Source organism: Siniperca chuatsi, linkage group LG12 (genome assembly GCF_020085105.1).
Source record: "Siniperca chuatsi isolate FFG_IHB_CAS linkage group LG12, ASM2008510v1, whole genome shotgun sequence".
NCBI classification, from domain to species: domain Eukaryota; kingdom Metazoa; phylum Chordata; class Actinopteri; order Centrarchiformes; family Sinipercidae; genus Siniperca; species Siniperca chuatsi.
The window spans coordinates 29,294,190-29,321,348 of NC_058053.1; the positions used below are offsets into that span (position 1 = coordinate 29,294,190).

Here is a 27,159-nt window from a genome sequence, read left to right on the forward strand (position 1 = left end):
TATGGCACCATCCAGTTTAATATAAACCTGCTCTGCTGGAGTAGAAACAGCTCCACAGAAGAGATATAGCATGATCTGCAGTTGGTTGACAGACAGGAGTCGATGGTACAAATGTCTCTTGCGACCAAGCTAGATATCTTCCTAAATTGTAGTTAGCTAATTGGTAACAAGCCAGCTAGCTTGGCAAGTTATTTTGGCTGGCTATCAGCAACATGTTACCAGCTAGCTAGCATGTTCCCAGTTAGCTTGTCAGCCAAAGTAACTCGAATTTTACTGTGCCACTTTCTGGTGTGACCAAGCACAAAAATATTCAAGGTGGAATTGGGTCCTCTGATTTTTTGGGGAAAGATTTTACCTGAAGTTCATTTAACTTTTAAAGGAACACACTACAAAACATAAAGTCCGATCATGATTAATGTAAGATAAATGATTGAAAAATGTCAAATAATGAAGATAAACCGATACACTCATACCTGAGATGGTGAGAGAAACCCGGTATGAAGCTTTTCCAGCTTCGTTGGAGGCCGCGCAGGTGTACACACCGCTGTCAGAGCTGGCAGAGTCTCTGACACACAGCACGGCCATGTTGTTCTTGAAGCTAACATCGTATTTGTCAGAGCCGTAGATTTCGTTGTTGTCCTTGTACCAGGTGATAGTCAGTGGCTGGGAGCCAGACACCCGACCCTCCATCTTCACCGTCTTACCCGCAGTGTCCACCATGGACTCAGAGGGCTTTTTGGTGAAGTTTGGAGGGACTTTGCGCTCTGTTAGTGGGGGAGAAAGTGAAGAAAATCAGGCCATATTGTGACATGTGGAAATGGTTCGATATTTAAATTTAAGTATCATTCACCAGGCCACCGGGCCTTTGCATTAGGGAAAACAAAGAGCCACAGCACGTTAGACAACATAAAAACAACCTGCAACACAGAAGCAAACAAATACAGAATATCCACTCTATAACAAATACTTATACCTGTCTACGAATCCCTTTTTCAAACAAGCAAATATTTATTTGACCCAACCATAACAACATGGAAAACATGCTCTCAAGGGCCTCTAATACATTATAAAATATTTTTCTTTCCAAACCTAACAAACACAGTACCAGCCAACCCTAAACATGACAACATAACCCACGACTTTTTAGATGTTACGAAAATTCCTTCTTGTTACCAACAAACAGTACCACAGGTAACGATAACTGCACTGGAGGTTAGCATTAGTAACTGGAACCACATGTGAGAAATGAGTTGAGATGGAAGGAAATGTGTTAGTTACTGTGTTACCTATTTTAACATGAGCATGACAGGTGTCAGTTCCTTCAGCATTGGAAATTTCGCAAGTGTATTTTCCCGCTGCTGTGGCTCTGTCACTGTTGAGGACCTCCAGAATGCAGGAGGAGTCTGTGGTTTTGATATTGTACTGGTAAGAAGCCCAGATCAGCTTGTCGTCCTTCTTCCATGTCACATAGACCCTCTGGCTGCCGGTGTAAGTGCACTCCAGACGCAAGGGTTTACCCAGCTCATGGCAGACGTCCTCCAGTTTCTTGACAAATCGAACGGGTTCTGAGAGAAGCAATGTTGAAATCAGTCACAGAAACCACTGATCTTTACATGCGGAGGATGAAAGACTATGTGACTGCGCAATATCCACAAGGAATCCGTGGAAGTTTTCATGCGTAGAAAGAGAGGCTATGTGAATGGAGGAAGATTTACCTGTACATGAAGGTAACAAAGGTTACAGGCATTGGAAAGGCTATGTGACTGGATTGGTAGTTACAGCTAGACATTGTTCACTTCATGCATGAAATGAATGATGAGAACTACAAGCACTGTGTTGTTGGTTAGTGTTACCTAGTTTGACATAAGCATGGCAGATATCAGAGCCTTCGGCATTGGAAATTTCGCAAGTGTATCTTCCATGAGCCTCTTCTCGGTCACTGTTGAGGACTTCTAGCATGCAGCTGCAGTCTGTGGTCTTGACATTGTACTGATAAGAGGCCCAGATTGGACTCCCATCTTTCCTCCAGCTTACATTTACTCTTTGGCTACCGGTGAATGCGACTCTGAGTGTCAGCGGTTCGCCAACTCGGAACGTGATGTTTTCCAGCTTCCTGATGAAGCGAGCAGGTTCTATGAGAAGCAGTGATGGTTGTTAGATGCAAAGGTGATGGTGAGAAAGCAGAAGCAAACATGACTGTTTAATTGTAATTCACTGATGAAATTCAATTAGCCTTAATTTAATTATGTGAAGTGGCGTATAGAGTATAGAGAGCCAGAGTCCCACCCTACTCCTGGGCCAGCTTGTGTTCCACTAGTCTCATTTGCACAATGTTTTTACTCATAGAGTGTTTCTTCCATTCACCTTTCTGAAAAAATGACTACAATCAAAGCCTCATGGTGTCATCTTGTTTTATTTTATTAAATTTATATGTCAGAGTCCATGACAAAAGCCATGAATCTCAAGCAAGGAGAGCAAATGCCTCAATGATTTAGCTACTAGCTACTTTCCATTTGCAGCCCAGGTAGGCACAAAACTTCCATTCATCTTAAAGAGGCTGGACATGAACCTGGGACATTGTGGTTCATGGTCGCCACCTTAAGGCCTGGACCACCAGACCCCCAAAATACAAACCCTTTAGAATATAAACCAAAAAAAAAAAACTCAGTGACTTGTTTCAGCTTCTCAGAAAGGCAGATGGAAGACACCCTCTTTGAAAATTGTAGAGCAAAAACCGTTGGAACAGAAGGTAGTCTAAGAGTAGTATGAAACTTCTGCTTTCTGTGTCTATGTATTAGCAAATGTTTGATGTTCAGTGTTAGTGAATTAGATGCAAGAGTGCTGTGGTGGGTCATGAAGGTTATACCTTTCTTAGAGGTTTTATAAATGACATTAGCGTCACATATGGCAGAACCTTCTGCGTTAGAAACTTGACAAGAGTAGAACCCAGCTGCTTCTTCTCTGTCACTATTGAGGACTTCCAAAACGCACGAGGAATCGGTGGTCTTGATGTTGTATTTGTATGAAGCCCAGATTGGCTTGCCGTCCTTCATCCAGCTCACGTGCACTCGCTTACTGCCGGTGTACGTGCACATCAGACTCAATGGATCGCCCAGACGGTATGATGTGTCTTCGAGCTTTTTCACAAAGCGCACAGGTTCTGAGAGAAGCAACATCGGTTTAGTCATGTCATGTAACCTGAACTGTTAGCAAATCAGCGAGTGAGTATGTTAGGAGGCAGTTACCTAGTCTGACATGAGCGTGACAGATAACAGAGCTATTAGCATTGGATATTTCACAGGAATATCTCCCAGCAGCCTCTTCTCTGTCACTGTTGAGAACCTCCAAGACACATGAGTTGTTTGTAGTCTTGACGTTGTACTTGTAGGAAGCCCAGATTGGTTTGCCATCTTTTGTCCAGCTCACATACACGTGCTGGCTGCCCGTGTACGTGACCTGAAGCCTCAGAGGCTGTCCAACCCTAAAGGTCATATCCTCCAGCTTTTTCACAAAGCGCACAGGTTCTAAGAGATGCAAGGATGTTAGTTGTTAGTTGCCAACTACTGAGAAAGATGAGCAAGATCATGTGAAATACAGTTAGCAAATAATCTATAATTGTGATCAATAAAACTGCAAATAAAGCTCATTGTTTTCAGTTTTTACCGATTTTCAACAAAAAAATACATATTTAAGTTTTTTATGTTCGCATGCCCCGAAATTAACATTCACTGCAGTTATCTGTAAACTGGTCCTCTGGTAGCGAGGTAAGCCCAGAAATTGAAGGCAAAAGTGGAGAGAGATAACCAAAGGACAAAGAATTATGCTGGAGTTAAGTCCTTCCATGTAATTTGCAAATAAACAATGTTTTGTACTGCAAATAGTATTTCTGTAATCAGATGTTTGCATTACTGATATTTTTTTCATGCAGTTTTCACCAGATTTTTTAAATGTTCTACATATATATATATATATATATATATATATATATATAAATCGGAAGATCGGTGGTTCGATTCCCGGCACCCCTATATGTCAAAGTGTCCTTGGGCAAGATACTGAACCCAAATTTCTCCTGAAGGCTGTGCCATCGGTGTGTGTGAATGAACATTAGTTTTTTTATATATTTTTATAGTATATAATATTCACATAATAGACTAATGCCACATATCATAGCATTAATAGACATAGCTAATTGTCCCTACACAATAAATTCTCGTTTTTGTTTGAAACAATAAAAAACTAAAACAAATGAGCCCTCACACTTCATGTTTAATGATTTACCTAGTTTGACCTGTGCATAGCAGATAGCAGTGTTTTCAGAGTTAGAAATTTCGCAAGAGTATCTTCCTGCTGCTTCTAGCCGGTCACTGTTGAGGACATCCAATACACAGGAATTATCTGTGGTCTTGACGTTGTACTTGTAGGAGGCCCAGATTGGTTTGCCGTCCTTTTTCCAGCTCACATAGACCCTGGGACTGGCACTGTAAGCGCAGTACAGTGACAGGGACTGGCCGAGTCTGAAAGTGGTGTCTTCCAGCTCTTTAAGAAAGTGCACAGGTTCTACAGGAGGCAATGATGATGTTAGTTGAACGTTTTTTATGTTACAGCTAGCAAATGCATGCTTATGTGAAATGACTGGTCTGCAGGGGATTTGCTAGAATTTATGATTTTTGACATTTCAATATTCAAATGAACTGAAATCAACAAAAATGATGGTCATGAGGTGCATTTGTTAGTGGCTTTACCTATCTTAACCATTGCATGGCAGATATCAGTGCCCTCTGAATTGGAAATCTCGCATGAGTATTTCCCGACAGCTTCCCGACTGTCACTGTTGAGAACATCCAGAGTGCTGGAGAAGTTGGTAGTTTTAACGTTGTATTTGTACGAAGCCCAGATGGGTTTGCCATCCTTCATCCAGCTGACATAAATCCTCTGGCTGCCGGTGAATGTGCACTCCAGCGTCAGAGAGTGTCCACTTTTATAGAAGGTGTTTCTCAGTTTTCTCACAAAGCGAACTGGTTCTAAGAAATCAATTAGCAATGGTGGTGTTAGATAATATAAGCAATGGTATTAAACCTTTTAAACAAGCTGGTTACATGATATTTTATGGAAGTGCAAATGATTAAAGTGATTTTTAAATCCCTGTAATGAGGTGGGTTGCCAAGGTGTTTTACCTAGTTTGACATTAGCATGGCAGATATCGGTTCCTTCAGTGTTAGAAATTTCACATGTGTATCTTCCAACGGCCTCTTCTCTGTCACTGTTGAGGACTTCCAAGATGCAGGTGTCATTGGTGGTCTTGACGTTGTACTTATATGATGCCCAGATTAGTTTGCCATCCTTTTTCCAGGTCACGCATACTCTCTGGCTTCCAGTGTACGTGCACTTGAGGGTCAAAGGTTCACGGAGTCTGAAATAAGTGTCTTCCAGCTTTTTCACGAAGCGAGCCGGTTCTGAGAGGAGTAATGGTTGGGTTAGTTGCATGTAGCCTACAATATGTTATGCTAGCAGGCAGGCAATGGAGATCTTGCAGCAGTCTAAACTGAGATAATTATTTTAGTCATAGAAAATTACCGCAACCTACTGTGCCTACTAGACAGCAGAAGGCCTCTGTTGCTGACACAGTTAGATGATGAATTGAAAGCAGATGGTGTGTTAAGAGTTTGTGACTTTACCTAGGCTCACACGAGCGTGGCAGACTTCGGTTCCGGCTCCGTTGAAAATTTCGCAAGTGTATGTTCCAGCTGCCTCAGGCCTGTCGCTGTTGAGGACCTCCAGAATGCAGGTTGAATCAGACGTTTTAACATTATACTGATAAGAGGCCCAAATCAGCTTGCCATCCTTTTTCCACGTGACATAGACCCTCTGGCTTCCGGTGTATGTGCAGACTAGTTTCAGTGGCTGACCAACTATGAAAGTAGTGTCCTCCAGCTTCTTGATAAAGTGCACAGGTTCTGAGAGAAGCAATGCTGATGTTAGAAATGTGCCCAGTGTTATGTTGCCATGCATTTCTATGCTTATATGTCAAAGTTAAATTTGTTATTACGGATGAAATGTAACTTGTATCAAAAACATTGAGAGAACTATTAAGAGAAAGCTGTTTTTGTTTTTTCAAGAGTTGCACCAGAGATAATCTTTATAACACTTTTTGTGTAATCAAAAGAAACTGAGTATGAATCACTGTCTTTAAGTGGGAAAACTCTAAGGAGAGGATCCATTAATAGACATAACTAGCTGATTGTTTAAGTTTCATTGTCACTGAACAATTTAGTTGAACAAAATGTGTCATTAAAACATGATACACAATCCCAGCTGGATTCATTAATGTAGAAACAGGAAGCATGGAAGTTGAGAATCACCTTTCACCATCACATTACAGCTGGCAGAGGCTGAACCAACCCGGTTCTCTGCCTTGCAGATGTATTCGCCGTGATCGAACTTGGTTGTTTTGATCAGTTTCAAAGTGGCGACACCGTTTGTGAAGTCCATTGAGCAAGTGTTGGACTTGCGCAGCTTTCCGTCAGCTTTAAACCAAGCTATGGAGATGTCAGGAGTTCCTGCAATACGGCATTTCAGTGTAACCGCATCGCCCACAGTTACCTCCACTGGCTCCATCTTTTCAACAAAGTATGGTCGTTCTAAAGTGAAATATGATGATGATTTAGTACATCTAGAGATGTTGAGTAATGTATGAGAAAATTAAAGAATGAATGACTGAATAAATGAATGAATGATCATGAATTATTACAACTCAAACTACAAAACTAAGCACAATAACATGCATGTTAATAATTTTACCTAGAATTGACACTTGTGCTTCGCATCTGTCACTTCCAACTCCATTGTCTACTTCGCAAGAGTATCTACCGGCTGCCTCCATCCTGTCAGAGTTAAGAACTTCCAGGATGCAGGAGGTGTCTGTGGTGATCACATTGTACTGATATGAGGCCCAGATGAGTTTACCATCCTTCTTCCAGGTCACATTTACCCTGGGGGTTCCAGCGAATGTGACCTCAAGCCTCAGAGGCTTGCCCTTTTCAGAGGAAATGTCCCTCAGCTTCTTCACAAAGTGGACTGGTTCTGAGAGAGGTAATTCCGTGATCAGTTACATAAAATTCACTTTTAGAAGTGTAGCATAGATGGTTAAAAAAAGATCATGCTAACAAACCTTTAACAAATAGGTAAACTGGGCTGCTTTCCTTCCCTGCATCGTTAATGATCTGGCAGGTGTACTCTCCTGCATGGGACTTTTCGACTCTGTGAAGCACCAAAATGGTGACATCGTCCTTCAGGGTGATCTCGCAGCCCCTTCCATGCTGCATTTCCTTGGCTCCCCTGAACCATTTGACTTTCAGTGGGGCACTGCCTTTCACTTTAGCTGAGAAAGAAACGTTTTTGCCGGGCAACGTTTCCTTTGCTTCAGGTGTTTCCACAAAAGATGGAGGTTCTGGGTTCAAATAAAAAAAGATGTGTTGTAAGGTAATTATTAACTTTCTGTAATGAGCCAGATCCCGTGCTAAAGAAAACATCCTTGAAATCTTCTGTTCTCGACTTTATTCAGATCTACTGACCTGTCACATTCATTGAAGCACTCGTTTCACTGGCTCCTGCAGCGTTTACAGCTTTACATGTGTATTTTCCGGAATCTGACATCTTGATTGTTGGAACTCTCAGTTTGCAGTTATTATCAATGCAGCTAATATCATAGTTTGGCCCACTCTTGATCTCCTGGCTGTTGTGGAACCAGGAAGTTGTTAAAGGAGCAGAGCCAGTGACCTTACACTCCATCTCACCAGGCTTACCCACAACAAGGTGGGTATCTCTCAGCTTCCTTATGAAACTCGGTGGAATCAATTTATCTATTTTCAAAGAAACAACAAGTTTTAAAGCATTTCTGAGATAACTGCTAATTAAAATGATCAAAATTTCATAAGACGATAAGAAAGGTTGTGAAAGGGCACGTATACAATGGCCACCAACCTGAGACAGACAGCTTAGTTTTGCAAGAGGCTGTACCAACATGGTTTGTAACCTCTAGCTTGTATTCTCCAGCATCTGCTTTATCAGCAGACCGAATCTTCAAGGCGGCAACTTTCTTTGTGAAGGACATCTGATACTTGGCACCAGCAGAGAGCGCTTTGTTGTCCTTGAACCACTTAGTTTTCAGTTCTAGTGAGCCAGATACTGTGACTTCAAGAGCTGCATTTTCTCCTGACTTCACGTTCAAGGACTCTGGGCTATCCACAATAGCAGCGGGTTCTAGAAATTAAGGAAGAAGATATTAAGCTAAACCAATCCTTACACTGTCACTGGTGGTAATATAATGAAGGCTGAAATTACAAACCTAGAATGGTCACTTGGGAGACAGACTCCACTACTCCAGAGTCATTTTTCAGCTGGCAGGTGTATTTACCAGCGGTGGTTGAGTCAGCTTCGGGCACTACAAGGGTGACTTTATTATTCTCAAAGGTGATCTTCCTGTTGTCACCATCTCTGAGAATGTGATCTTTGTCCTGAACCCAGGACACAGTCAAAGGCTCAGACCCTTTCACTATAGCTGTTAGTGTAAGCTGCTGACCGACTTTCACCGACTGGTCGACCAGTTTCTTGACAAACGCTGGTTGTTCTGAATAGTGATGGAAAGATCAAAGGTGAGGAGATGTAATCACACTAAGACTAAGCTCTGAGGAAATAGCTACTGATTCTGTACTAACCTTTTAGGCTAATGTTAGTGCGGCAGAATTCAGTTCCAACATTGTTTGACACTCTGCACTCGTAAAGACCAGCGTCATCTTGTTCCAGTTTCATAATGTGAAGTGCAGCAGAGCTGCCCTCACTGACCATCTTATATTTCCTGCTCTCCTTCAGTGGCCTTTTGTCTTTGTACCAGTTAACCTGGAAAGGTGGAGTGCCATACACCTCACAGTGTAGGCTGGCATCTTTTCCTTTAATGCCTTCTACTGGGTTTGGAGTTTTAATAAAGGATGGGGACTCTGGAAAATATATTGAAATATATTAACAAAAGTAACATTACATACTTGGACAAGCAAGTCTTCACTGCAAGCAATTCGGTCAGGCAGTTCCATCGGACAGAAATTCTTGTTGAGGGTCATGCTTAAGTTCAGTCCATGCTAGAGGAATCCATCCAGATGGTGACAGAAAAAAACAATGAACACTTAACATGGAAAATGTATGTCAAGGGTATGCTGTAGGTCATTCCATCAAAAATAGTCTCTAAAAAAAGAGGTTGCATCAAACTCATGCTATCCGACACACTAGGGGCCAAAGTCAGATTTTCAACTGAAACAGAAGGTTGGATTCCATGCGGAAGTTTTTAGACAGAGTTCCAAAAGCACTCATAAAAGGTCAAATGAAATATCAAAATCTGCATCATAGGGGGGATTTTCATGCTACACAAGTTCAGAGGGGACAAATTCCACAAAACAATGTGTAGCCAAGATATCTATTCGATAGCTGACCTTGAACTGTGAGAACGGTGCTGCAGCTTGCACTGCCAGCATCGTTATGAGCCTCACAGGTGTAGACTCCGTTATCCTCAAACCTTGTGGTGCCCAGCTGGAGGTACGCAGTTGAGTCAACAAACATTATTTTATAGTTGCCTCCGTCAGTTATCTTTTGGTCATTTTTGTACCAGCACATTTTCAGGGAGTGTGCGCTGGTGGACTTGCATTCAAAACGATGTCCCTCACACTGCTTCACAAAGGTAGTGGAAGGAAGTTTCAGGACAAACTGAGGAGGTTCTGCAAAGTCAAAAAACGATCACGTTACTATCGTCTGCATAAAGGAACACTTGAGCATCAGTGTGATATATGGAGGATGCAGACAGGTGACTGGATGCTGTAAGAGATGGCAGGTGACTCTGAAGACAACATAGATATTCCTGGTCAGAAAAGAAATGGTAAGGTGGTCAGGTGGAGAAAACGAAAATGAAGAAAGAGCAGCTGTGAAAATGGAGAGAAAAAAAAAGATGGAGTTAATTGAGTGGCGATGGTGGTGGTGGTGGACGAAAAAAAGAATAGTCCAACCTTTCACCAATAACTCTGCTGCACTTTTCACTGCGCCTGCTTCGTTGCTAACTTGGCAAGAATAAATCCCACATTGCAGAGTCCCGACTGAGTAGAGTTCTACAGAGGAAGAATATTTCTCCAGTCTAATCATACATGATGGCCCAGTGATGAGTTCGATGTCATCCATGAACCATTTCACCATAAATGGAGGCGTTCCTTCAAAGACACTTCTGAAGAGGACAGTGGACTTTGGAATAACAGCCTGAGACTCAGGCTCAGCTACGAATCTTGGTGGCACTAAAACCCATTCAGAAAAATTATTTCAATACATGACTAACAGCCTTTGAGTTAAAAATTTGATAGAGTTAAAGTTGACCTTTAAATGCTAACCTTTAGCTGTAAGAACTCCACCGCACACACAGCTGCCTGCTTTGTTGGTAACTTTACAGGAATATTCCCCTGTATCAGCACTCTCAGTCAGTTTTAACTCCAGTGAGATAGTATTTTCAATGTGCAGAAGTTTATATTTGGAGCTCTTGGTGATCTTTTGTTTCCCTTTGCTCCATTCAACTGATATTGGAAGAGAACCGGCCACTTTGCACTCCATGGTAACCACTGAACCCATAATTGCTTGAATATTTCTTAATTTCCTAATGAACGTTGGAGGAATTACTTCTTCTGTTTTAAAATAGTAAAAGATAATTAGAATTAAGGAAAAAACACAATTCTCCAACTTAAAATTTTTGTTCTAACAAGAGTTGAAGAGTATTTTACGAACCTAAAACAACCAGCATCACTTTACAACTGCAAGTCCCAACAGAGTTTGTAGCTTCAAGCAGGTACTCTCCACTGTCTTCCAGCTGAGAGGACTGTATGTTAAGACTGCTGAGGTTGTTCTCGTAGTAGAGATAATGTTTTCCTCTTGACTGGAGCTCTTTGCCATCTTTGGTCCATCTTACACTGATCTGAGGAGTTCCAGCTACCCTGCACTCAAGACAAACCGGATCTCCACAAGTCACTTTGACTACCTCTGGCTTCTCTTGGATTATAGGTGGTTCTACAACACCAAGAAAAAGAAGTGAGTGCACTTGTTATTGCCGTTAGAGCTAGCTATAATGTTAGGTAGAAGAATCGAGCATGAAGCTGAGGTACCTTGCACTACCAGAGTGGCAAAGCATTTGTCCTGCCCGGCCTCGTTTACAACCTGGCAGGTGTATTTCCCACTGTGAGTCGCCTCACAGACAGGAATCCTGAGAATGGCCTCTTTGTTCTCAAACGTTCTCTCGATCTTTGGATCCTCTGGGATCCAGTTCTCATCTTTTTGCCATTGCACAGAGAGAGGCAGAGAACCTTCCACGGTGCAGTGAAAGGCTGCGACATCTTTTAGAATAGCGTAGGCATTTTCTATCTTCTTAACAAATGTCGCAGGGACTAATACAAAGAAAAATGTCATTGTAATACCTGAAAGTGTACAGTGCTGTATGCCTAATGTATGTCAGTGTGATGTACAATCATCAGTAAAACCAACCTTTCAGAGACAAAGCTGCAAAGCCAGTGCAACTTCCAACCTCATTGGCTACCACGCACTGATAAGTACCAACATCTTCCACTTTACAGTCCTGGATTTTCAAGCTTACATTTTCACTATCAACAATAACATACTTCTGGCTGGATTTGATTGGCTTTTTATCTTTGAACCATGAGACCTTAAACGGAGCATTTCCTGCCACTTTGCAAGCAAACACAGCTGTGGAACTTTTAACAACTTCAAGAGATGTCATCTCTTCAACAAACGAAGGAGGCTCTGAAACAACAAAGCAAATGAAACTAAAGCCACTTTTGATTTGTATCAGTGATGTAATATTTAACTTGATCTTGACTTTAACTGAAACACTGACAAGATGTAAACATGTAACTGGAAACCAACCTTTTACTTCTAGCTCAACAGTGCAACTCTCTGTGCCTGCTTCATTGCAGGCTTCGCAGAAGTATTTCCCGCTGTCATTTTCACTAACTTGACAAATCTCTAAGGTGGCTACAGAGTTGATAAACGACATCTTGTGTTTGACACTTTGATGAATCTCAGCTCCATCTCTGAACCAATGCACAGAGATCTCTGGAGTACCAGCAACCTTGCACTCGAACACCTGACTGTCACCTACTCTTACTACTGGTACATATTCAGGTGTTTCAATGAAAAAGGCGGGTTCTGCAAAAAATACATACAGAAGTTACTTAAGTATGGTAATTACTACAAAGTAAAGAAAACTGATAAAGGTGAGAGACCAATATTAACCTTTTACAAAGAGTGTTGCCTGGCATGAACTGGAGCCCACATCATTCTGTATTTCACACACATAGTCACCAGAATCAGAAGCTTTGGCATAGAAGAGCTCCAGTGAACTTGAGGTGTTTTCTTTAATCACAGAGCAGTCGGCACTGGATAAAATCTCTTTCTTGTTTGTAAACCATTTAATGGTCAGTGGTGGCGTGCCAGAGACACGAACATTAAACTTAACCTTTGACCCAGGCAAAACATTCATGGATTCAGGCTTTTCAAGAATGCATGGCGGTTCTATTGGTGGACAAAACACTTCTATTATAACACAGTTACAACATATACAATGTGATTATGCCTTAAACTGCAAGAAAGCACTGATAGTGAGATGAGTTCTAACCTTTAACAAACAAAATCCCAGAGCACTGGACAGATCCTGCCTTGTTTTTAGCGATGCAGGTATAGCTGCCGTTGTCTTTACTGTCAAGACGACTGATTTCCAGGAAAGCAACATTTTCAAAAAAATTGGATTTGTGTTTCTCATCAGTCTGGATCTCTTTCTCATCTTTGTACCACTGTATCATCATTGGCAGGGAGCCAGATACAAGACACTCCAGATGAGCAAACGATCCACTGATACCTTCTGTCTCCTTCAGTTCTCTTGTGAAAGATGGTTTAATAATATGATCTATTATATACAAAATGCAAAAACAATGATGAGTTGGTTGTATGAATAAAATAGACAAGAAAATCTAATAAAATATAGAAAACTCTGGGATAAACTGACCTAAGACACAGATAGCTGCCTCACAAGAACTGCACCCAGCATAGTTTGAAACCTCAAAGGTGTATTCACCGCTATCGCTTTTCTCTGTTGTAATAATCTTGAGCACAGAGCTGGTATCTGTGCTCTGTATTTTGTATCTCTGGCCTGAGGTCAGCTCCTTTCCCGCCTTCATCCATCTGGACTTGAGTGGTTTGGTGCCTGAAAATCTGCATTCAAGCCTGGCCGGGTCACCCTGGGTTACACTGATGGACTTTGCATGTTCTGAAATACTTGCTGGTTCTGGGATAACAAAATTATCCAAAACTAAGTTAGCTGATACCAGTAACAGGTGTTAATGCGACAGATGAAACATCAAGCTTGACATAAAAGCAACAGCACTTAAGACAAGTAAGAGTCACAAACATCCTACAAACCTGTCACTATGAGCACAGCGCCACATCTGTGAGTCCCGGCTTTGTTCTGTGCCTGACAGACATATTTCCCGCCGTGTGATAACTGAGCATTTTTCAAATTCAACACGGCACTTTTGGTTTCATACGACATCTTAACATGCTCATCTTCTGTGAGCTCATGATCGTCCTTGATCCAGGAGAAAGTCATGGGAAGTGATCCAGACAACATGCACTTCATAGAGATCTCAGAGCCCACCATGCAGGACATATCCTCTAGTCTCTGAACAAATGACGGTGGTTCTAGTGAGAGAAGACCACAAAAATCAGACTGCAAGAGGATTTACACAAACACAGATGATCCACATTGCAAATCTTTATCTCCCTGATCTAATATTCTAAAGGCTGCCTAAATTAGAAAAACAAGTGCAGCAACCTTATCTCCTTACAAACTACAATAATACAACTATTTAGGACTAGCAAAATAATCTTTGGAGAATATGTCATGGTGCCAGAATTACGTTTGTTATCACACAACAATCTGCACATTGTTCACTGCCAGATTTTTTCCAAAATGCCCAAAATGTAATTGCTGAATTTTACATAAAAACGTAATTCACAGGCAACATACAGAAAGATAACCTTGGACGACAGAATCTGACACTGTCCTTTGACTAACCTTTCAGTGAAATCTGGTAAGAACAACATGTCTCCCCAACATCATTTGCAACAGTGCACTGGTATGTCCCAGCATCTCCATTCTCACAGTTTGAGATCTGAAGAGTGACAGTGTTGTTTTCAACACTGATCTTATGCCTTTTGTCATTTCTTATCAGCTTATCATTGAGGAAGCAACTTATTTCAAATGGAGGGGAACCCGAAACTGTTCCTTCCAAGATTATGTCGGATCCCTTTACAAGCTCAGCTGATTCAAATGGCCTCACAAACACCGGAGGCTCTATAAAAAAAAAGATAATAAATGTTATATTTAAAGGCAATAGAGGGCTGAAGTGTAAGTTCTAGTCTCATGAGGCCAGTCTGGTCCACAGAATTCATTTGGCTGTTCAGAGCCTCCACATTACATTCATTGGATCTCCAAAGTCAACACACAAATGAAGGTGCATCGATTCTTGGCAATATGTTGGGAAGCAAACTTTAGAGCAGCAACCAAAACACAGAAGTTCTTGACTGATAGGGTCTAATCCCTCTGGGACTTAGAACGTTTGTGACTTTAACACCATCTCACCACTGAAAGATGATCAACAATTCAGTTTAAAACAAAAAGTAGCTTTAATAATATTAGGAATAAAACCCCAGGTCTTTGTGGTGGTCGACATGAATGTAACCTGCTCCGATTTCCTGTCAATCAGAATCAGAATCAGAAATACTTTATTGATCCCCGAAGGGAAACTCTTTGTTACAGTAGCTCGCCTTTACGTCAGTTCACACAGGAGAAAGTACTAGCAAAAAATATAAAATGTAGGCAGCAATGTAGGCAGCATTGAACATATTAAAGAACAATGTGGACCAGACTTCCTGCCAACAGTCTAAAGTCTGTCTAAGAAAAACTGGGTAAACTCTATGAAGAAAAATACTGACTGAACCAACCTTTCACTGTTACTGAGCTGCTGCACTGGTCTCTGCCGGCCTCGCTGGACGCCAAACAGACATAATCTCCACTATCCTCTACAGAACAGTTCTCTATCTCCAGAGTTGCTATTGAGCTGTCGAAGGACATTGTGTGTCTGTGGTCTGAAGCGATTTCTGAGCCATTTTTAAACCATGTGATGTTAATAACAGGGGTGCCCTGCACTTTGCAGGACAACTTCAGAGGTTTTCCAGTTTTCAGCAGCTGTGAAGGCTCAAGTTTCATTGTAAATGTTGGGGCTTCTGTAAATTAACAGTAACAGTAAAAACAAGAGGTTAAGTAAAGAAAACAACAGTTCAGCGTATCACTTTAAAAAAAATAAAGAATGAAACAGCACCTTTTACAAAGAGGACTGCAGTGCAATCCACCTTCCCAGCATCATTGGATACTTGGCATGTGTATTTAGCAGAATCACTGGGTTTCACAGACTGAAGCTCCAAGGAGCTTGAAGAGGCATCTTTCTTTATGAAACACTTTCCACCAGTGAAAATCTCTTTCTCCTCTCTGAACCATTTAACAACCAGAGGAGCTGATCCTGTAAAGGCTGATTTTATGACAACATTTGATCCCGGTGAAGCGTCCTGAGATTCAGGTTTCACTGTGAAGACTGGAGGTTCTGGAGTTATTTGGGAAGAAAAAGAGCATACATCACTTTTAATGTCTGCCAAATTCCTGCTTAATCTCAGGTTTAAGGCAAAGTAATTCAACTCCTCTGACCTTTGATGGACAAAGTACCACTGGTCTCTTTTTCTCCAGCATCATTAGAGGCCCGGCATGTATAAACTCCACCATCGCTTTGCTCTAGGCTGGTTATCGTCACCGAGGCTGTACTCTCACTGAAATCAAGCTTATATTTGTCATCACTGTGGATTTCTTTATCGTCTTTGTACCAAGAAACAGCCATCGGCTGAGATCCAACAACTCTGCATTCCAGGGTAACATTACTACCAGTACTCCCATCCACTTTCTTTAGAGTTTTGGTGAAGGATGGTGGAAGTGCACGATCTGTGTAAAGAAATATCACATACATATAACATATAACTGTCTTCAAGGGCCAAATCTCAAAATTGTTATTAACAATGTATTTTTGGCTAAAACTAACCTATAACAGTGACTGAGCAGGTGCACTGGTCTTTTCCGACTTTATTGGACAACTCCATCTTGTACTCTGAAGTGTCTCCTTTATCTGCTGTGAGAATCTTTAAGATGGCAGTGTTCTCCTTCACCATCATTTTATATTTACGGCCACTGATCATCTCCTTGTCGTCTTTAAACCACTTCACTTTAAGGTCTGGGCTTCCAGAAATTGTGCACTCCAATGTGGCCGAATCCCCTGCAGTCACACTGATGGACGCTGCTTTCTCTAAGATCCTAGCAGGTTCTATAATACAACATAATTTTTAAACTTTATAAAGGTCCACATCTGAACTTAGAAAATATTTCTAATAAATAGGAATGTGTTCTAACCTTGAATTGTTAAGACAGCTTCACATTTCTGCTGTCCTGCCTCATTTTCAGCAAGACAAGTATACTTGCCGCCTTGCTTTATCTCAACAGATGAGAAGGAAATGCTAGCAATGTTGTTCTCAAATGTCATTTTGACGTTTGGATCGTCATCTCTTAGGAGCTCAGAGTTTTTCAACCATTTGATTGTGATGGGAGCTGAGCCTTTTAGGGTTCCCTGTAGCTTCACTGTATTTCCCAACACTGCTGTAGCACTCTCAATCCTCTTTGAGAACATTGGTGGCTCTGAAATAACAGTATTAGTAATAGTAATATAAACAACAGCCAGGACTGCAACAATTATAATGAAAGTTTTTAAATATGTCCTATATTTTTTACATCACTAACCTCTCTGTTTAGTCACTGACTTTGAGGTTACTGACCCAACATCATTTGATACGACACATTCATATTCACCAGCATCAGCGCTCTCAAATGAGTGGATCTCCAGAGAGATCAGGGATCCCTGTGACACTATTCTGTACTTCTTATCTGCAGACAGGCGTTTCTTATTCTTTTTCCAGGCCACCTCAAATGGTGCAGAGCCTGCAATCTCACACTCCAATACAGCTATAGATCCTCTGACCGCCTCTACAGAGAGTAACTCCTTTCTGAAAGACGGTGGTTCTAAAGGGGAACATATAGTTTAGTTAGACGAATTCTTATTCTGACTGAAAATGTGATTCTGTTATAAAATTGCCCAAATCTACACACCTTTCACTGTTACTTTGGTGCTGCAGCTTTCACACCCAGACTCATTGAGAACCTCACAGGTGTAGTTTCCACTGTCACTCAACATGACATCCTGTATCTCAAAAGTAGCGACACCATCCTTCAGACTGATATCATATCTGCCACCAGCAGACACCTCGCTGTTATTACAGAACCAGGTGGTGTGAAGTTCAGGGGATCCTTTGACGGAGCACTGCAGCCGTGCGGTACTGCCTTGCTTCCAAACCGTGGTGGCTTCCAGCCTCTTTACAAAGACTGGCGGCTCTGGAGAGGTGTGTGGTTAAAAAGAGCCATTATGAAGTCAAAGAAGTCATTTAAAAATAACAACCCAGCATTGAAAGAAAAGAGATTTAAGACTTGAAAAAAGGGAAGCTGGAGCTGCACTTATACCATCTAAATTGGACACCACAGAATAAAATTATGTTAATTTTCAGTACTGCAGATTTGCAGCAGCTTCAAATGCTGCAGTAGCCATGAAAGTTAACTAGACAGTTCTTACCTTGTACCTTCACCGAAATGGAGCAAGTTGCACTCCCAGCTTCATTTGTCACCGTACACACATAATTTCCACAGTCTTTCAGTGTGGTCTTTAGGATATCAAGACTAACTGTCTTATCCTCAAAAGACAGTTTACAGTCTGGAGACTGATGGACTTTTTTACCATCTCTGGTCCAGGTGACAATTACGCCGGTGTCCTCATCCACCTGACATGCCAGGTGCAGAGGAGCTCCGACCACAGCAGTGACCGGACCCAGGGGCTTTACAAAGTTGGGCTTATCAATAACGCGCATCTCCATGCTGCACTCAGCCGTCCCAACATTATTAGACACCTTGCACACATAAAGCCCCCTGTCAGCTGGCTCAAGTTTGGTAATCTCAAGAGTGTGCTTATTCTTTTCACAAGAGGTTTGATAGTGTGTAGGCACTTTGGGTAAGGCCTGGTTGTCTTTGAGCCAGACAACATTCAGTGGAGCAGATCCTGTTATTACACACTGTATCATTGCCCTCTTTCCAACATACATAGTCTGAGGGTCAGGTTTAGTTATAAAGGCAGGAGGGAATTGCTCTATAAGAATTAAGAAAAAGAGAAACACATTAGTGGTAATATGTTATATCCTGTTAATTTATCTTAACCAAAACCTGACAATTAGACAAGAAGAAACCCGCAGACCAAGAAAGCTTAAAAAATAATTCACAACTAAGCAAACAAAATGCAAAGTCTCAAGCACCAATGTTTATCAAAACAGCAAAAGATGATACCTTGTAGGAAAAAGAAATCAGCAACAGTTCTAGATTCAAGTTTCATTCAACACCAATAACAGCTCCAAACTCAACCAGTGAAGAAGAAGGAAACATGCATTGCTCTTACCTGTCACGCTGAGAGAGGCGGAGCATTCATCACTGCCATGCTGATTGGACGCCTTGCAGGTGTATTCACCACTATCATCCTTGGTTGGACTCAGAAGCTCCAGACAGGAAATGCTGAAGCGACTGATAATCCTGTACTTATCACCCTCCTTGATGGGGTGTCCATCTTTGAACCACTTGAAGCTCACATTTGGAGCGTCCTCAGTTTCACATTCAAACTTGGCACTGTTGCCAATATTGATCTCCACAGGGACAATTCTGTGCCTGAACACAGGTTTCACTGCATTTTTGGAGAGAAAGAAAGATAAAAAAGAGGATGTAAATAAATAGAAGTAGTTGAAATGGAAGCAAAAAGGAATGTTTCTACTGGAGGTGGTGATGTAGTTAACCTGGGATGGAAAGTGACACACACAAAGTTATCCCGTTGTGACTGTGGAGAAGAAAAATGGTATTAGGTTTGGTTTGACGTGACTGTGGAGGAGGAAAATGGTATTAAATTTGGGTTGAAGATGTGATGAAAGGGATTCTGTGATTAAAAAAAGGAGAGAAAGCATGCAAAAAAGAATGGACCAGGAATGAGGACTGATGGATGTTTAAAGGTATGGAGTCAAAGGTGATTCCTTAGAAGGACAGAGAAATAGATATGGGGGTGATATGCATGTGGAGGAATGGATGAACTTGAAGGAAAAGTGAGGATGTCACTGCTGTCTAGTGAAAACCTCAAACCTCCAAATTTAGTTTTGCTTGGAAAATACCCAAAAAACCATAATAGATCTTGTGCTTTCAGTTCAGTCTTTTAACAAATTTCATGGGCAATCAACTCATAAATACTGTCCCAAATTAAAGTTTGCATTATGCTTGAGGTTTGCAGAAAACAGAATTGGAAATTCACCAATGTGTGAAGTTAGTTGATGATGATATCAAAGAGTTGCCCATCATCAAACCTCTTGAGACCACAGTGAGTCTTGAAGATGTTGTAGTCTTGCCAGCTTCATTCTCAGCCTCACAGACATACTCTCCTTGATGCTTCTCCTTGACAACTTTGTTGATAACTAGTGTGTATATGTTGTGGTCTTTAGAACACTTGAACTCTTTGCCAGATTTCACCAATTGGCCATTGAAATACCAATTAACTTTGTTGACGTACTTTATGGTGGCAGTAAAAATGGCCTTGCCGTTTTCCTCAGCGCAAATGTCTTCCAAAGAATCAATGACAACAGGATAATCTACCAGACTGTCAGAGGACTCGCTGATCATAATTGCCTCTGAAAGATACTCCTCTCTGGTTTCTCTGTGGACAAAAATATCCAAACATTGTTCAACGGGAACCTGACCTACAGGCACTGTCATTGTCAATTCAGCAGTGGTGGCCTCTGACCTGACTGTCTTCCTGCTGACCTCTGTAGACTCATGGACCTCAGACTGACTCTTAACTGTTGCGCTTTGGAAGGAAGCCCTGGCTTCAGTTTTGACAGCTGCAGAGTGAGATATAGCGGGAGGAAACCCAACTGCACTCTCTGCCACTATCATGGTGTCCACCACAGATGACAACACCTCTTTGGAGGGTGCTGAGCAGACCAGCGCTTTCTGAGGCTTGTCAATCTGCATGGTACTTGGTTGTTCTGATGTAAGACTTTGCTGCTCCTGGAAAACCATAGCATGCAGAGCTACCTGGAGTTCAGACCTGAGGTCAGCTGTCTGAGGGTATTCACCTTCAAAAGACAGTGTGATCTCCATGGGGGCACCTGGTGTTGTGATCAGGTATGTATATGTGACCCGTTTGGGCTCTCTCTGAACCTTCGCTTCCTGTACCTCAACTGCCTCTAACCTTCCTATGACATCGGCTAGTAACACTGGCTGGTCACTGGCCACAGCAGACTGAAGAGAGTCTCTGAGTTGACGTTGTATATTCAAACTGAATGGTTTGGGAATCTGAATGACAAAGTTGAGTTCTTTAGGTAGAGTCTTAGTGTCCTGAGACTCATGAACAAACAGAACTCCTTTAGGCTGGGTCATAACGCTGACAGTCGAGCCCTCAGATTTATGTATCTCACTTGACTGCTCTCCCATAATGACCTGCTTTTCTTCTAGCAACACCGACCGTCGCACTGACTGGCCCTCCTGGATCTGGACTGCAAAGTCTTGCTCAGTGGCTTCTAAGACAGTACAGCTTTCAGTGGCAATTGCATTCTCCTCTATAAAAACAGTTTTTTTGGGGATCTTAGGCTCAATTTTCATCTCAGGAGTGAATTTCTCATCAGTTTTAATGCTAATGGTGTGGCCCTCCTCCAGAATCTGAGTGTCTGTGATATTCAAAGAATGCATGATATTCCAGTAATCCTCTTTCTGGACTAGCGCTCGCTGCTGCTTGACATCGGTCATGAAAGGCATCTCCTTTGGCAGCTGCATGGGCTGGGAGGAGACTATGAGGATGCTCGAAGGCCTGGGCTCAGTTCGAAGCTGTGACTGAACCCCGGTCACTGATACATCAAGATCTTTGTGACAATCTGCTGTGATCTCCCTTCTCTCTTCTGAGGTAGCTGCATGCCTTCTAGCCTTTTCCTGTTTCTGCATTGCCACCTGCTGGTCAGGTTTAGTGATGGTAAGTATGCCTTCTTTTGGTAAAACTGATAAAGAATGAACTGACTGAAGGTATTTTGTTTGCGGTAACTCTTTCTTTGGCTGAACAGAGGTGGCATCAGTCTTTGCTGAGAACTCTGAAGTTGCCTCGCAAACTGCAGTTCTTTGCTCTTCTTGAGTCACTGAATGCAATAAAGTTGGACTCTTCCTCGCTTCTGCCTGCTCTGTAGAGGGCTTTTCGATGCTGAACCTACCCTCAGACTGTAAAACATCCTGATTAGTCATAACCTGCAGATTCAGGAGTCTTTCTCCCTCACACTGAGGCTGCAGACACACAGAAGATGCTATACCTGGTACCTGTCCTGCCCGTTCGCCTTGGAGTTCGTATTTCTCTTCAGCAGTTAAAGCTGACTTATAGACCATGTCTTTGCGTGGGGTGATACTCTCCTGCTCTGGTCTGTGTATTTCAAATGTCTGTTCCTTGGATAAAGCCACTATAGTTTCGCTCACTGGTGCTACCACTGCTTTAGATTGCTCTTTCTCAATATAGGGTTTAGTGGCTGCATCTAAAGCTGGCAGAGGCTCAGAGTGTCTTTCTGTGACAGGCAGTTGCCCTGTAGACTGAGCCGAGTAGAAAATCTTAACCCCCTCTATGACTCTGAAACTCCTCTCTCCCTCTGGCCTGTGGGTGATGCCTGAAATTTCATCAAGGATGGGCAGAGGGGACTCTACTTGGTGACCGCTAACAAGCTGCCTGGGTTCATTCAAGGTCTTCACGTGTTCTGGAGCCCGTTGTGTCAAGGCCTCAGCTCTCACTGTGGTGAGTGGGAGGACCTCTTCAGATGTGGCCGACCTGAGTTTCGATGGCTGCTCTTTGGCTAACTTGAGTTCTACAATCTCAGGGCTGAGAATCCTTTCCGAGTGCTGCTCAGTGATCTTTTGTCTCTCCTGGACTGATGATAAGAAAGTCGCCATGTGAAGCTGTTTCATAGGAACAGCTGAGACCTGAGGTGGATGAGTTGGAGCCAAAGAAACCCTCTCCTGTATTTCATGAGACTGCAGCACTGCTGCCTGGTGGGTAAGCTGCTCTCGATGAATGGTGGCAGCAGAGATATCGAGCTCTCTGAGGGTTCCCACCTCCTCGCTAGGAATAATCTGCCGGTCTTCAGTGCTAATGGTATAAATCATCTGATCAGCCAGAGTTCTTTCCTGGTATAATCTGGATTCTGTGGTTTGTTCAGTCATGGATATTTTCAAACCTTTTGTTTTCTTAACTAATGTGTGCTCTTCCTGAACTTTCTCCCCAAACACCAGCAGCTCTGCGGTACAAGAGGCTTCCCCATATTGGTTGGAGGCCTTACAGGTGTAGACGCCACTGTGCTCTTGTTTGACACTCTTAATATTAATAAACCCCGATCCATCTGGGTTGTTCACAATGATATAGAACCCACTAGGCTGAATGTGGAAGCTGCCTTTGAGCCACTGAATCTCAGGGAGAGGATGTCCGCTCACAGTGTAACTGAAGAAAGCCTGGCTTCCCTCAGACAGCTGAAGAGACTCTATAGTTTTAGTGAACTCTGGGGGTTTGCCAGCTGGTACAAATGTTCTCCTTTGCACTTTTTCCTCCCTTTCTGGCTCCTTCACCTGAACATGCAAATACGAAGTGCAAGTCGACTGGCCAAATCTATTGCTGACAGTACAGGAGTACTCTCCTTCAAACTCCCTTTGAACTTTGGTAATGACCAAGCTATACTCATCTCGCTCGTGAATGAACGTATACATGGACGAACTTGTTATGGTCTGCCCGTTATGGAACCACTGAACAGTGGGCTTAGGGAAACCAGAGACTTTGACGGTAAACATAGCAGTTTCTCCAACAGTCACAACTGATGGAGAAAGTTTGCTGAGGAAAACTGGTTTTTCTTTTTTCTTCTCCAAAGTGCTGGAGTAGCGTTTGGTCTCTGGCTCAAGTTCAAGTGTTCTGGCTTTATCTGGTAACTTTAGTCCAGTGTAGTATGACTCCTTGGTTTCCTCTTCCACTGTGATAGTTGAGCTAGATAAGGCTGAGTGGAATAATGACAGTTTAAAGTAAAGTGAGACACACACTCCAACCACAATACAATCAGCTGCACTGAAAACAGAATGATATGCATCTACAGTTGAGTTATATTTGACTGCAACTTAAATCAAACAACCATGTAGTTTTGCTGTCAATTTTCCAATGCCATTAGTTTTTAAGATTTTGGTAGGATTAACACTTTCAGAATTGAAAAAAAAATCATATCTGACACCAAAGACCATCTTTGAACAGAACCAGGGTTTACGATTTCACCCCCATATACTACTACATGCTATGTACACGTGACTGAAGTTCCATAATTTGGTCATGTGATGACAACTGAGCCAAATCCATCCAGTAATGAAGACTAAGAGATGAAGTTAAAAGCTTTATAAAAATCTTGTAAGTGGACCTTGATTTAAGATTTTTTTTAAAATATTGTATATTTTAAGTAGCGTAAAGAATATGAGATTCAAAGTAAATTCTGAAAAACATCTAAACATACCATTAAAGCATTCTGAAACATAAAATTTAATTTTAATTTCAACCTGACGACCAAAAGTCAAAACATTAAAGATACTTTCTTTGTTAAGACATAAGGAAGGGCATTCAAAAAAATTGTGCATCATGGACAAAGACACCCCTGCTCACATGAAACAATATTTACCTTTCACTTCCTCCTGGACTTGAATCAAAGCTTCCTTCTCCACTGCAGTTACTGTAAAGACACAAACATTTACAAATTAAAAACACTCCCAAAACTGCACATAAAGTCTCATATGGTGCAAGACTGTTAGAATCAGTGACAGGTCGTGCATCCATATTATCCACTTGATTTGTTTTTTTTTCTTTTAACTGACATTTTTGCATGCTTCCTTTTGGTCTTTAGTGTGCAGCACCTCTGGCTTTTTGGAAAATGCTCAGTGATATGAGTGTCCCTCTCTCTTTGTTTCTTTCAATGTTTTAGTCAGTAAAGCAGGACACAAAGGTCAGCGACCTCTCCTAAACACAGTGGTTAAAATTTTGTTGAGGAAGTGTAGTCGCCAAGTCAAGAAGTGTGTCTCTGCTGGCTGTGTAGGTGGAAAGCAGTGTGGATGAGTGGTGGGCCAAACAAAGCCCGAGCGAGCAGAAGGACCAAAAGCATGCAGATGCCAACCTTTCTTCACTGTGCTGCACTCAGCATCCCCGGCTGAGTTGACATTTTTGCAAGTGTAAAAGCCCCGTTGTCCGGGTCCCACATTGTTAACATTTACACAGCACAGGGGGCCGTCTTGTTTCAGAGAGTAAGACACAGAATCCTCAACATTCAACCGGTTGTAAAGCCAAATGACAAACGGAGTGGGAACCCCCTTCATAACGCAATACAAGGAGCCGCTGTCTCTGTTTCTGACCAGCAGCCCAGGGGGGAGTTTGATCAGGAACTCAGGGCAGCTGGAGAGGTGTTGACCTCGCTTGTCATGAGGCACAACATCAGGGAAATACAGGTGGCTGATGAGGCTGTAAGGTCTCTGGGAAGATGGAGGTGACGGTCCAGGCTTCTCCAACGCCTCCCGCTTGTCGTGACCACGGGGATCACTAAGGGTCTCCCTGTCTGCCTGAGACACTTTACGCACAGAATCAGTAGGGATGGGGGTTTCTGCTTTGAGATTTGCTTCTTTAGCTGGGTGAGAATAAAGTTAGGGAAAGTAATTAGGGGTCAGAGTGTATAAGGCTATGACTCTAAACACTAAAGGGGTTAGTAGGATGGATGGATGAGGTTAGCGAGGCAAAGCTGGCAACAGCAGGAAGAGAATAAACTAGACTACAAAGCTTGTTATTCTATTACATTCTAACAGGTTACAGGCTAAGAGGAAATATTAAATAATGAGAGGAGGAGACGAAGCAGGTAGAGCGGGTGGAGAGGTAGAAAGAACCAGATGGAAAGACAGACTAATAAAAAAAGAAAGATTAACCACCTTCAACAGTGAGCTGGGCGGAGGAGCTGTTCTGGCCATGTTGGTTGGTGGCGGTGCAGCGATACACACCCTGGTCCGCCACGCCAACACCCTGGATGACCAGGGACAACAGCCCCCCGATCTGAGAGCTCCTCACCCGCTCCTTGTTCGCCAGACTCTGGCCGTTATGATCCCAAACCACCCCAGTGAAGGGCTGCCCGTCGAACGAGCAGCTGAACTCGGCCATTTCACCACTTTTCACCCGGACGTCGCACATTTCCATCAGCAGTTTGGGGCTGGCTGAGAGTTTGATATCAAAGCTGCTCTCAGAGCTCATCTCCACCGAGCTTACACTCTCCATCTGAATCTCAACCGTCCTCCAAGACACAGAGGAACTCTCAGAGACCGTCTCAGTAAACTCAACACTGTGGGCTGTTTGTCCCACCGACAGAGAGCTGAAACTCTCTGGCTGAGCCTCCAGTCTCTGACTTAGCTTAGTCTCAGCCCCAGTGCTCGACACAATAGCTAAGGCTTTTTTATCTGGGCAATAAGAAAGAGTAGAAGAATTAGGTCAACACATCATTCTGGTGACTTCTTCAGGTTACTTGTGTCACAGCTTGTTTGCCAAGAGTGCAGCTGGAGTGGAGTGTTGAAGATCAGTCATAGTCAGTGAGGGAGTGGACAGTGGCTGGTTTCCGCTGTCAATCATGCAAGCTTGACTGGAGCCGAAATTTAAAATAAAAAACAGCTATAGATTATGTCCGTGCTGGAGCATGAGGAACCCAGAAAGCAAAATTTCCAAGTTCAGCTCTGTTTTTACCATGCTGCATTCCTGTGTAATAAAGATTCATGTTTCAGAATAAAGACGTCCCTACTGTTAAGAGCTATTCATATAGGAAGAGAAGACAGTCATGCATCACTTGAGAGAAACCTGTAACATTATCACCTGTGCTTACAGTGAGGATGTCACAAAACAGAAACAATCTAACAGTAGCTAATTTAAAATATATTTGTCCTGCTTGCTCACAGAAACAATGAACTACAGTTAGTTTGTAACATCATCAAAATTAAAATATAAATGGGTTTCTAAAGGCTGAGCTGGCAAATAGTTACAAAACCAGGGACTGGTTGCACAAAGATCTTGTTGACATGTCTATAGAGACAGGAGAGTCTCAGTCTTAATCTTGAATAGTTTTTTTACACACAGAAGCAGAGACAAACTAATTAAAGCCTATAAAGTCAGCCATTCCTCTGGCTATGACTCTAGGTCTTGACAAAAAAAGGCTGACAAAAACAAAACATGGTTCATAATTTGTGGAATGCCAACAATGTTGTTGAGTAAGCTTTATTACCAGAAATTGTCTTGTTTGATGTCAGATGAGAAGACCATCCAGTAACGGGATGGGTACGACATGTTTACCCTTGTTAATATAAATCAGATAGACTTTTTGGAAGGTGGATTCTTTTTTCTCTTTTTACTAAGCCAGGCTAGCAGTTTTCACCACTTGCGGTGTGTTTGTGCTAAGCTAGGCTAAACCGTGTCAGAAAGATAACGTTAGCTCTCTAGCTAACAAATGTCACCTTGTTAGCAACCAGAGTCTGTGGTGTGGGAACTAGCTGATATTAGCATCACTTGCCCTGTTGTTGAAAATGGCCTGCTTTTAGTGATTATTTTGGCTGAACATTTTTAAATTTGCAGTGGATGTTTCTAACTTTAGTTTTGACAGATCTTAAAGTTTCCCCCTACTTCCAGTCTTTGTGCTAAGCTATGCTAAACACTCCTCCTCTACTGGAGGCACAGATGGAACTGATATCCATCTTCTCATCTGAATCTGAAGAAGACAGAGAAC

The 27,159-nt window shown here is 42.3% G+C and overlaps 1 protein-coding gene across 1 annotated transcript in view; it reads right to left on the reverse strand.

The window, feature by feature from the left end:
* Nucleotides 1–27,159, reverse strand: part of LOC122885285 (titin-like) — a 208,217-nt gene that overhangs the window by 141,086 nt on the left and 39,972 nt on the right. Inside the window, exons 40-78 of the mRNA XM_044216151.1 lie at nucleotides 24,043–24,093; nucleotides 19,681–23,379; nucleotides 18,738–19,016; nucleotides 17,868–18,434; nucleotides 17,351–17,632; nucleotides 16,985–17,263; nucleotides 16,601–16,882; nucleotides 16,236–16,514; nucleotides 15,851–16,138; nucleotides 15,471–15,749; nucleotides 15,094–15,375; nucleotides 14,165–14,443; nucleotides 13,510–13,788; nucleotides 13,097–13,375; nucleotides 12,710–12,997; nucleotides 12,328–12,606; nucleotides 11,959–12,240; nucleotides 11,560–11,835; nucleotides 11,184–11,462; nucleotides 10,810–11,088; nucleotides 10,422–10,709; nucleotides 10,050–10,328; nucleotides 9,483–9,764; nucleotides 8,718–8,996; nucleotides 8,348–8,629; nucleotides 7,984–8,262; nucleotides 7,575–7,862; nucleotides 7,172–7,450; nucleotides 6,802–7,083; nucleotides 6,363–6,641; nucleotides 5,679–5,957; nucleotides 5,178–5,456; nucleotides 4,746–5,024; nucleotides 4,282–4,560; nucleotides 3,246–3,524; nucleotides 2,867–3,160; nucleotides 1,854–2,132; nucleotides 1,287–1,565; nucleotides 474–764 (exon numbers count right to left, since the gene is read on the reverse strand). Of these exons, the coding sequence (XP_044072086.1) occupies nucleotides 474–764; nucleotides 1,287–1,565; nucleotides 1,854–2,132; nucleotides 2,867–3,160; nucleotides 3,246–3,524; nucleotides 4,282–4,560; nucleotides 4,746–5,024; nucleotides 5,178–5,456; nucleotides 5,679–5,957; nucleotides 6,363–6,641; nucleotides 6,802–7,083; nucleotides 7,172–7,450; nucleotides 7,575–7,862; nucleotides 7,984–8,262; nucleotides 8,348–8,629; nucleotides 8,718–8,996; nucleotides 9,483–9,764; nucleotides 10,050–10,328; nucleotides 10,422–10,709; nucleotides 10,810–11,088; nucleotides 11,184–11,462; nucleotides 11,560–11,835; nucleotides 11,959–12,240; nucleotides 12,328–12,606; nucleotides 12,710–12,997; nucleotides 13,097–13,375; nucleotides 13,510–13,788; nucleotides 14,165–14,443; nucleotides 15,094–15,375; nucleotides 15,471–15,749; nucleotides 15,851–16,138; nucleotides 16,236–16,514; nucleotides 16,601–16,882; nucleotides 16,985–17,263; nucleotides 17,351–17,632; nucleotides 17,868–18,434; nucleotides 18,738–19,016; nucleotides 19,681–23,379; nucleotides 24,043–24,093 (14,442 nt within the window). The remainder of the gene's footprint in view (nucleotides 1–473; nucleotides 765–1,286; nucleotides 1,566–1,853; nucleotides 2,133–2,866; nucleotides 3,161–3,245; nucleotides 3,525–4,281; nucleotides 4,561–4,745; nucleotides 5,025–5,177; nucleotides 5,457–5,678; nucleotides 5,958–6,362; nucleotides 6,642–6,801; nucleotides 7,084–7,171; nucleotides 7,451–7,574; nucleotides 7,863–7,983; nucleotides 8,263–8,347; nucleotides 8,630–8,717; nucleotides 8,997–9,482; nucleotides 9,765–10,049; nucleotides 10,329–10,421; nucleotides 10,710–10,809; nucleotides 11,089–11,183; nucleotides 11,463–11,559; nucleotides 11,836–11,958; nucleotides 12,241–12,327; nucleotides 12,607–12,709; nucleotides 12,998–13,096; nucleotides 13,376–13,509; nucleotides 13,789–14,164; nucleotides 14,444–15,093; nucleotides 15,376–15,470; nucleotides 15,750–15,850; nucleotides 16,139–16,235; nucleotides 16,515–16,600; nucleotides 16,883–16,984; nucleotides 17,264–17,350; nucleotides 17,633–17,867; nucleotides 18,435–18,737; nucleotides 19,017–19,680; nucleotides 23,380–24,042; nucleotides 24,094–27,159) is intronic.